The following is a 10,922-nucleotide window of genomic DNA, read 5'->3' as shown; positions in this document are numbered from 1 at the left end:
ACTTATTTGTTTAGGTTGGATGAATAAATCCAAGTATAGCACTTATCCTCCTACCTTAGATGGGCAAGTAAGGTCACCCTGTTACACCCAATCCCTGCGCCCGGCACTAACGCAGCTCTTCCTACCGCTCCTTACAGTATCGGCCTGTTAGATGGATAAGTGGCCTAGCTATGTTGAACACAGCTGGATACTCGGTGGCAGCCAGGTAAGTCCTGTTTGAATATCGGCCTCTCCGCTACTCATGTCCATTGTAAATCACACAGCTGAGAGGTTTTGGTTATTTAGGTGGGGGTTTACGAAGGATACTATCGGAGACACTTGTAACAGGAGCCCCTATTCATGTCCAACCAATTGTTTCATGCTGGAACACTAACTACTAAAGGGCCCATATTGGAACTCGTTAAGAAGAGAATGTACTCAACGTCAAGGGCCTTGGAGGTTTATCTTCTTCCCCTTTGTGGACAATCAATTATTTGAACGGGATGGGCAGAGAGTAAGACCCGCTAATGAGGGTGTCATGTGAGCCCTGCACGCTGTACGATTCTCTGAAGTTCATCCAAATCAGATTTATGAACGTGTGCGGGTTTTTCCACTATGGATTTAAAGGAAAGGTTACACGGGTGAAAAGTCATCTCCAAACAAGGTTCTGTTTCCAATAGAGATTTTATTTATTTATTTGAAAGATTTTGATATGCGTCCTTCAAACGGTCAGGGGGTGGGATACAATAGAATGGTTTTTTATTGACTGAAGACTTATTTTAACCAAAAATACCTGTAAAAAACAATTGCAAGTCACTGTAGAAATAAGTCTTTCTGTTGACCAAAAGGTAAAACGTGAAAGATTGAGTCACAGCCACTGTCAGACCTGTGCGACTCGAGGGATTTTACATTGGGGGGGGAAGGTATTTTTGATTCTAGCAGCTGATGGTAATGCACGAGGGGGCTCTGTAGGGACGCTGCAGGATCAGGCTGGGCATCCAAAGACCATCATGTTTTCCTGGAACTGCTGAAAATCGCCACAGATCTTGTTGTGTGTGGGGTCCTGACATTCCTCCTCGCTGGGCCACCACTCTATCCAGGTGCCTTTGCTGACGACGTAGGATATCCTGCGACGGGGGAAAGAAAGAGTCAGACTGCGGTACAAAGCTGTAAGCGGGCCGATCGTAGGCCAGGAGGCATCCCAGACGGAAAAGGTCTCAGAAACGAAGGCATGCGATCGGGGCCTTCTGAGCGGCGCAACCAGAATTCTACAGAAACGCAGCAGGGAAAGGCTTCTGCCCGTTCTGGCTCACATTACATCGCACTGGTGTCCCAGCTGGTTCACTCTATGTGATGTCGTTTGAAACTTCCAGATATGTATACGATGACACAACTTTCATCACAAAGCCATTCTGCAGGCTTCTCACATACTGGTGAGCCTTATGTGCAATTCTCCTTCATTAACATTCCCCCATTGGCATCTGGCATGTACGGATCAAGGTTCAGTGGCAAGGTACACCTGCAGCTTATGGCTAATTTCAAGTGAGAAATAACCAGGTGGTTTTTCCATACAGGTGTGCATGTTATTTCTTATTTATTTATATTCCAAAATTATCAATTAATGTTCAACATGGATTACTGAAATGCCTGTGTACTTGTCCCGTACTGTTTCTTCAGGTGGCTGATGGGGAATAAACAGGGAAGGTTCACTTGAGAATCAAATGTACGTGTGCTGTTTTACAAGCCTGACCTAAACGTACTGCCAGGAATGCCTCATGTCAAAGCCATGTGAGAAAGAGAGAGAGAGGGCGATTAAGCACCTGCCCTCAAAGAGCTTTCATTAACTTCCGATATCACGCCTAGAATTCTGGGTCAGTCAAGGAGAATATTGACCAGGCAGGTGTGATGCCTACTGACAGTGAATGCTGGCACAGACAAAGATGATGGTGCCTGGAACTACATCATCTCCAATAACTGGAGAACAGCATCAGTATCCTTGCATTCATCACTGAATGATCTCTCCATCACTTTGCCTGGTGAATCTCTCTTCCTGTCTCTGGATGTATGGGGAGGGGGTGAGAGGGTCTTCCTGTCACTGGATACTTGGTGGGTCTTTCAGTGTGGGAGGGTGTGAGAGGGTCTTCCTGTCACTGGATACTTGGTAGGTCTTTCTCTCAGTGTGGGAGGGTGTGAAATGGTCTTCCTGTCACTGGATTCTTGGTAGGTCTTTCTCTCAGTGTGGGAGGGTGTGAGAGGGTCTTCCTGTCACTGGATACTTGGTAGGTCTTTCTCTCGGTGTGAGAGGGTCTTCCTGTCACTGGATACTTGGTAGGTCTTTCTCTCAGTGTGGGAGGGTGTGAGAGAGTCTTCCTGTCACTGGATACTTGGTAGGTCTTTCTCTCAGTGTGGGAGGGTGTGAGAGAGTCTTCCTGTCACTGGATACTTGGTAGGTCTTTCTCTCAGTGTGGGAGGGTGTGAGAGGGTCTTCCTGTCACTGGATACTTGGTAGGTCTTTCTCTCAGTGTGGGAGGGTGTGAAATGGTCTTCCTGTCACTGGATTCTTGGTAGGTCTTTCTCTCAGTGTGGGAGGGTGTGAGAGGGTCTTCCTGTCACTGGATACTTGGTAGGTCTTTCTCTCGGTGTGAGAGGGTCTTCCTGTCACTGGATACTTGGTAGGTCTTTCTCTCAGTGTGGGAGGGTGTGAGAGGGTCTTCCTGTCACTGGATACTTGGTAGGTCTTTCTCTCAGTTTGGGAGGGTGTGAGAGGGTCTTCCTATCACTGGTTCCTCAGCACATTCTCCCCTCAGTGTGGGGTAGCAGCATCACCTTAGCTTGTACTTACTCGCCCTGTATGTCCCACAGGTCCGTGTTGATGCCCCAGATGAGATAATCTTTGTTGAGCTCGAGATTCAGGGTCTCTCTGCATTTCAAGTGACTGATGAAGCGACGGCTTTTCCCTTGAGGGTTTTCATCAGTCCCTGTAAAGTGAAGATAGGAGAGGTCACCTGGGAGTTTTTGGAACTTTATGGGTGCAATTTCATTTGTAGACTTCCTGCATTGCTGACGAGTCTCGGGTACTTTTTAATTGAAGACTTTGCACCAATGTTGAAAGGAAAAATTGCAACTAAGGACCTGGAGAGGTTTGCATCTCCTTTTTCTGTGGATATTTCTTTCCAACAGAACATAAGAAATTGCCATGTTGGGTCAGACCCAGGGTCCATCAAGCCCAGCATCCTGTGTCCAACAGAGGCCAATCCAGGCCATAAGAACCTGGCAATTACCCAAACACTAAGAAGATCCCATGCTACTGATGCAATTAATAGCAGTGGCTATTCCCTAAGTAAACTTGATTAATAGCAGGTAATGGACTTCTCCTCCAAGAACTTATCCAAACTTTTTCTTTAAAAATTTGCATAGGTTTGAAAACCCAGAACTATGCACTCAGCTTTCTCCTTTCTCCCGACTCAGCCCAGGCCCCAGGAAAGCTCCCACGAGTCTGCGGCCCTGCACTTGTAATTTTATCTGCATTGCGGGGTGGGGAACACGCAAGGTTCAGGCAGGCGATGCACGCGGACAAAATGATTTTTTTTTTTCCTCGCTGGAGTCCCTTTGACAAGAAGCGGCGGCTCTCGCCCTTAGAAACGTCGGTAGCAATCGTGCCTCGGTATTCAGCGCCGGTCAGATCATCGATACCTTTCTTAATGACTTCCACGACCGTCATGATGTAGTTGTCATAATTATTGGAGAGCTCCATTCTGGTTAACTTGGCTTTGTACACTGAAAGGCAAATAAAACTGGTCAGTGATGCGCGCTGAGCTCCGCGACGGCGCAGCCGTCGTCAGATGGGAGGGAGGGAAGGCAGGATCTCCCCAGGCCCATCGCCGTGGCGGCCGTGCACTTACCATAGTCCACGCCCGGTTCACACGCTGATTCCACACGTTTCTCCCATGTCAGGTCCTCATCTATGCTCTGCTGCATGTAACAGTTTTCTGCAGAGGAAGAAAAAAAAAACTTCTCCGTTAGTGTTGTGCAGATCTGGAATGAAACGAGCCCGGTGAGAGCCTGCGATCTCGGGGACCTTCAGACCTCGGTGTTTACTGGGGAGGGAAGGTGAGGAAGAGGATTCAGCTTTTGCGGCACGAGCGCAACGTTTGAAGCCGGCACGGCCACGAGGGACGGCGGCAGATTGGAAGGACAGCAGCCGCGGGGCGGCCACGCGAGGGCCCTGGAGGGAGCGTGGCAAGGGAGATAAAAGGGCTGAGGTGCTGCAAGCAGAGCGAGGCCTCTGAAAACCTTACAAGTGTGAGACCAATGTACGAGTGAAGTTATTCCTGCATCCACTAGCATCGAGCTCATCCAGAGCCCAATCGGGTACCGCCAGGCGCTCAGGCGTTAAACCAGGCCGCGTTACCGTACCTTCGGCACACCGGCACACATCCCCCTGGCAGATCTTGTCCAGCAGTCCACTTTCCTTGGACGGGTGATAGAACTTTGTGCATCGGTTTTCTGAGGAGGAAAACGGGGCAGAGTTAGGTCTGATTCCGGCCCAGGGAATCTCAGCAAACGAGTCCTGAACGGTTCCCATGGCCCCTCATCCCCTTTCCTTATCATTCATGCCACCCCCCAAGGTGACTTTTAGCCTCGCCCGTCAGACTGAGGTGCACAAAGCAAGGACCTCTGAAAAAGCCACGTGGGCGCACATGTATACGTCTTCACTGGCTCACATCCATTTTTTATAACATGCGTGCGGATGCGTGTGCATGTTATAACACACGTGCGTATGTGTGTGCACGTTATAACACAGGGGAGTATATTTGTGCATGTTATAACACACGGGAGTATATTTGTGCATGTTATAACATACATGTGCATATATGTGCATGTTATAACACACATGAATATATGTGTGCATGTTATAACACACGTGAGTATATGTGTGCATGTTATAACACAGGGGAGTATATTTGTGCATGTTATAACATACATGAATATATGTGTGCATGTTATAACACGCGTGTGTATATGTGTGCATGTTATAACACGCGTGAGTATATGTGTGCATGTTATAACACGCGTGAGTATATGTGTGCGCATGTTGTAAAACAGGCTGAATGCGCGCATATATGCGCACGATTTTAAATGGACGTGCATGTGTCCCACGTCTACTGCATAAGAGGGGACTTTTTCAAGGGACGCCCGCCAACGCCAATCCTAGTTTTCCCAGTTCAGGGGCAGGACTTCCAAACCCCCCTTACCTTATTAGCTGAGCCCCCACCCTTAGAAGCTTCCTGGCTGGCCTGGATTTTCTTGTTTTGCACTTACGCAGCCCCCATCGCATTAGTACAGTTATGAGGCAGGGGGCGCACATCTCAGCCTGCCCCCGACATGCTCCCGCCCCTTTTTCTGAACGTTCGACTTGCGCCCATGGCAGGAGGTAACACGCGCACAACAGGCGCCTTTCAAAACGCACGCGGTGCGGGGCGCGCTCAGGGCTTTATCGGAGCAAGTTTTTTTTAAAACGTGCAGCCTTTTTAAACTTTACCGCAAACGAAATTTTCAAACCCAAATGCCCCGCGGCTCTTCCTTGAAGATTTGGAGGCGAGCGGCGCTGCGAGTGTTGCACCTTCTGCCCAGGTTTTCCGGCCGGCTCGGCCCTTCGCCACCCCCCTCCCCTCCTCCCCGATCCCTCTGAGGCGCAGATAAATGCATCCACGCCGGGGACGAGACAAATCCTAGCCCCTGGTTCTATGACATCTTTTGAAGTTTTGCCCTCTGTGTTATACCCTCCCCACCCGCAGCGTCGGGCTGTGCTTTGCTCCTCCTTGGACATCGTCATCTTTTGACCGAGAGCCAGGTGCAAGGTCCGAGCCACGAGCTCAGCACCGTCCCTCACAGACATTTTGGTTGTACAATATTGGGGGAGGGGGGGGGGGGAGATAGCACCCCTATCACCCCATCCGGGACTTAATAAAGTAGCGACCATTGGCCAAAGAAGGATTGAGCCTGCTTGAAAAAAATAATTTGCAAGCATCTTTCAAGAGGGATCCAGCCAGCTGAGCACGGAGTTAGCCACCGCTAGCCAGCTGAGCACGGAGTTAGCCACTGCTAGCCAGCTGAGCATGGAGTTAGCCACCGCTAGCCAGCTGAGCACGGAGCTAGCCACCGCTAGCCAGCTGAGCACGGAGCTAGCCACTCAGTGGCAACATGAAACCCCCAGCATTCAGGCATCTTTCACCACCCAGTTACATTCACAGCTGCTTTTAAGCTGGACTCGATGTTCCAAATGTACGTGCGCAGTTTCACTCCGAAACCCTTAGCTGCACAAACCGCCCCGGTGACTTTTCTCCTCACGTACGGCACGCACATTTCCTCGAGGGAACTATAGCCAGGCACTCTGTGGCTTCAGGACCTCATCGTTTCTTCTCAGGTACTGACTGGTAAGAACAGGTGAGCTCAGCTGGCCACGGATGCAAGGGGTTTTTTCTCGTTTCGGTAGGGAACGAGCCTGAATTTTCTGTTACCTAAAAGATAATATTCATAGATGGTGACAGCTGCCGGCTGAATCAGACCAACATCAAGATACTGGTGGGCTCTAAACTTCAGACACTCATCCTCTCGATGGGACACCTACAAGGAAAAAAAAAAAAAGATTCACTGGATAAATAAAGGGGATAAAACAGGTAGCAGGTTATCACGAGACAAAACTGCCGTGCATTCAACATGAAGAAAAGACGATGAGGCTTAACCTTGTCCAAGTAGATGATGAGGTTTCCTTTGTCGATTTCAGATTTGGAAATGAATTTGTCCACCCCGTTGGCTAGCTGGATATAAGACAAGAGACATTTAGTCACGCGTCACCCTCGTAGTCTCAGTGCTCTTGAGCAATGCATAGGCAAGTTGTGAAGCAGAGCAACATTCAACTGCAGGTCACGACTGGAGAGCGGCCTGCGCGCACAAGCGTTTCCCCCCTACACTTTGCCTGCCTACCACGTTATAAGGAAGGGGGCTGCGGCTCTGCCTATGGTCATGCAAAAGACTTTTACAAATACCTTTTGGTTTTCCACCCCTTCCAGAGCCATGTTGAGTATCTTAATTGTCTGGCGCTTCCGCTCATGGGTGGATTGCTCTAACGAGCCTCTTCAACACTCAAAGGCCCTTCAGACCAGGCGTTGTGTGGTGCAGAAGCTCATCAGCTGCAATCCTTCATCGGAAAGGCTCTGGCTGAGCATTAGGACCGAAGCAAGGCTATTACTGTACATCTCCCTTGCAAATACCCTAATTATCAAGAGATTAAAACTTTCCCATTCACGCTTCAGAGAGATTTCTTTGGTGAGTTAGCTGGATAGGCTTATCTGGCTAACTTGGCTGAGATATTCAGTGGAGCCACTCTGCTATCTTATAGTTAGCTGGATGAATTTTTATCAAGCTAACTTTAGGACAGCCGAATAGCATTCCTAATTATTGGTGTTTATTCGGCTACGTTCACCACACAAGTCCTTGCACCTCCATCACGTCCCCTCACTTAGGCAGGTAAGTGGCGCTGAATATCGGGCCCCTGAGGTCTTTATAGGCTGTGATACTTTGTAAAGGACCATGAATTTTGGAGACGGAAGCTTTGATACCTGGAGAATTTCATCCCCAGCACCACCTTCCCATCTGAAGAAGCCCATCTACCTGCCTGGATTCTTGGTTACTGTTCCCAGATGCACCTAGGGTATGCCATCTCACCCAACTCAACCCCAAGAGGCTGATCCAGGCCTGGGGTTCCCCCACTGCTTGCCAGGAGTTGTAGATCTGCTTTTCTTAAGAAAACTAGGAAGTACTAGCATGCACTGGGGAAACAACGGGCTTGCATCAGGCCTCTTCGGGTTGACCTGGGTGAGGGGACAAACCTACGTGCAATGAGCTTTATTGTCAGAAGGTTAATAATATTGCTGTACCCTGCCTAGATCCTCTTCATCTGGGCGGAAACCAGTCATCATGGAGACGTCCAGGATTGTCATAGACGAATCAGCTTCCCCAAGGTACCTAGTCAGAAAGGAGGAGAATAGATGTCCTTGAATTGCAAAATAAGGCAGCCAGCAGCTACTGCCACCGTCAATACAACTAATACCAGACTCTGATCCTGTGCAGACACATCAGATGGTCCCAGTCTGCTTCTGGTTCTCCTCTATTAACTCTGCTACCAATCCAAAATTTAGATCGTGTTACTTTATATCAGGTTAGGATCCCAGAGCAGACAGGGAGAAGTACTGCAGAGTATCACAGGCGAGATGCTGAGAGGTACTACAAAGTATCACAGAGTATCACATAAAGGTACTGCAGAGTATCATAGTGGAGAATGGGAGAGATACTGCAGAGTATCACAGGCGAGATGCTGAGAGGTACTACAAAGTATCACAGTGGAGAATGGGAGAGATACTGCAGAGTATCACAGGCGAGATGCTGAGAGGTACTACAAAGTATCACAGAGTATCACATAAGGGTACTGCAGAGTATCATAGTGGAGAATGGGAGAGATACTGCAGAGTATCACAGGCGAGATGCTGAGAGGTACTACAAAGTATCACAGAGTATCACAGTGGAGAATGGGAGAGATACTGCAGAGTATCACAGGCGAGATGCGGAGAGGTAACACAGAGTATCACATAGGGGTGCTGCAAAGTATCATAGTGGAAAATGGGAGAGATACTGCAGAGTATCATAGGAGAGACAGGGAGAGGTACTACAGAGTAACACAGAGTATCACATAGGGGTGCTGCAGAGTATCATAGTGGAGAATGGGAGAGATACTGCAGAGTATCATAGGAGAGACAGGGAGAGGTACATAAGATATGTCATACTGGGTCAGACTAAGGGTCCAACAGTCCCAGCATCCTATTTCCAACAGTGGTCAATCCAAGTCACAAGTACCTGGCAAGTACCCAAACATGAGATAGATTACAAGCTACTATTGCTTGTTAATTACCATCATAGCAGTTTATGGATTTATCCACTAGGAACTTATCCAAACCTTTTTTAAAGGCAGGTACTACAGAGTATCACAGGACAGACAGGGAGAGTTACTGCAGAGTACTACAGACGAGATGAAGAGGTACTGCAAAGTAACAGTGGAGAATGGGAGAAGCACTGCAGAGATTGTAGCAGACACGAAGAGACCATACGTTGAATACTGTGTACAATTCTGGTCGCCGCATCTCAAAAAAAGAAATAATTGCAATGGAGAAGGTACAGAGAAGGGCAACCAAAATGATAAAGGGGATGGAACAGCTCCCCTATGAGGAAAGACTAAAGAGGTTAGGGCTGTTCAGCTTGGAGAAGAGACGGCTGAGAGGGGATATGATAGAGGTGTTTAAGCTCATGAAAGGACTTGAACAAGTTAATGTAAATCAGTTATTTTCTCTTTCAGATAATAGAAGGACCAGGGGGCACTCCATGAAGTTAGCAAGTAGCTCATTTAAAACAAATCGAAGAAAATTCTTTTCACTCAGTGCAGTTAAGCTCTGGAATTCATTGCCAGAGGATGTGGCAATGAATTCCAGCAGTTAATGTAGCTGGGTTTAAAAAAAGGTTTGGATCAGTTCCTAGAGGATAAACCCATAAACTGTTATGACGGTAATTAATAAGCAATAGTAGCTTGAGGTTTATTTAGTTAAGTATCTTTGTTAACATTATAACAATCATGCAAACAAGAAGTGTGCAAGAACAATGTTACAGTTTCTTCCCCACCCGCAACGCTAATGGTACAGGAAGCAAAATGCTCACTCAACAGGGCTGATGTTGTGCTCTTATACACCGGATCCCTAAAAGAAACGCAGGTATTACACACCTACCCCTATCCTCCCCCAACTCAACCCACCCAAGTAACAGGCAAACCAGAAAAATAAAAATAAAAAATCCTTACAAGGCGTTTACAATTAGACTTCGAGCTCTGCTAGAAAGATACAAATCCCAAACTTTCAGAAACGCAGACTTGGAATGAACGGATGAGTGACCTGCGAGGGACTCCATAAACTTCACGTTGTGAATCGTGTTTCTCCACTGCCGGAAAGAGGTCAGGGGTCTGTCCCCCCTCCAAACCAATAAAATGGAGCAAAGAATTTCTTTACCAAGGTCCTCTCACTGTCTTTCCGGACATCCTTAGGAAGGGTCCGCGTCAGGCAATAGGGAACCCACTCGCCAAAAGCGCAGAATGACAGGGCAACTCCAAGATGCAGGTGTAAAAGAGCTCCTAAGAGATTAACGTTTTAAAGAGTCTGCCGTAGGAGTAAGCTTGGCTCAGAAGGATAAAACCTTCGGGGAAAAAATGTTCTGTGAATAAATTCAGACTGCATTTCCCATAAATAACTATCACAGGACAGGACACACTTTTCATCGACTTAAAGCCGGTAAATAAATTTTGACTAGTCAATGGAAACCCCCCCCATCTAAACGCCAGCGGCCCAAGATAGACGTAATCCAAACCTCTCGGCCCAAATTCTGTAGTGCCCTCTGGATCTGAGAGAGAGAAAATCTCTCAATGTGGAAAAAAACCCGTCTAGTCTATGTGCCAAGGTTAGTGCCAAACCTGCGACGACGGGTAGAGAACGAATATAATGTCGCCATTGGACACACGAGAAAATATCCAGATCTCGCAAGCCAAAATGCATCTGCAATGTTTGGAACAGTAGGACAGACCCATCAGGGGACAACACCTACTGAAGTTGGGCGATACCTTGATTTTGCCAATATTAGAAACCCCCGAGAATGAGACCCTGGCTGAAAATCTGTGTGTTCCCCCGTAAGGGTAAAGAAGGCGTACATGAAGCAGGTAAAATGCAACCGTTTCATCAAAATCCTCCAAAGCCCATCGCAAAGTAACAGAAGCTTAGCAAGACCAGAGGGAAGGCCGTGCGGGGAAGCATGCAGTAAAAAGCGAAGGTCCAAGTTATGCACAACCGCCC

At 47.8% G+C, this 10,922-nt stretch overlaps 1 protein-coding gene across 1 annotated transcript in view; it reads right to left on the bottom strand.

Annotated features, from left to right (window-relative positions):
• Positions 1 to 644: 644 nt before the first annotated feature.
• LOC115082145 (A.superbus venom factor 1-like) overlaps positions 645 to 10,922 on the bottom strand; it is a 46,351-nt gene continuing 36,073 nt past the window's right edge. The window contains exons 25-32 of the mRNA XM_029586404.1: positions 7,920 to 8,007; positions 6,726 to 6,800; positions 6,501 to 6,606; positions 4,396 to 4,485; positions 3,882 to 3,968; positions 3,673 to 3,756; positions 2,822 to 2,957; positions 645 to 1,106 (exon numbers count right to left, since the gene is read on the bottom strand). Of these exons, the coding sequence (XP_029442264.1) occupies positions 965 to 1,106; positions 2,822 to 2,957; positions 3,673 to 3,756; positions 3,882 to 3,968; positions 4,396 to 4,485; positions 6,501 to 6,606; positions 6,726 to 6,800; positions 7,920 to 8,007 (808 nt within the window). The 3' untranslated portion in view covers positions 645 to 964. The remainder of the gene's footprint in view (positions 1,107 to 2,821; positions 2,958 to 3,672; positions 3,757 to 3,881; positions 3,969 to 4,395; positions 4,486 to 6,500; positions 6,607 to 6,725; positions 6,801 to 7,919; positions 8,008 to 10,922) is intronic.

Source organism: Rhinatrema bivittatum, unplaced genomic scaffold, assembly GCF_901001135.1.
Source record: "Rhinatrema bivittatum unplaced genomic scaffold, aRhiBiv1.1, whole genome shotgun sequence".
Lineage (NCBI taxonomy): Eukaryota > Metazoa > Chordata > Amphibia > Gymnophiona > Rhinatrematidae > Rhinatrema > Rhinatrema bivittatum.
This window is presented reverse-complemented; position numbering and strand designations above follow the sequence as displayed.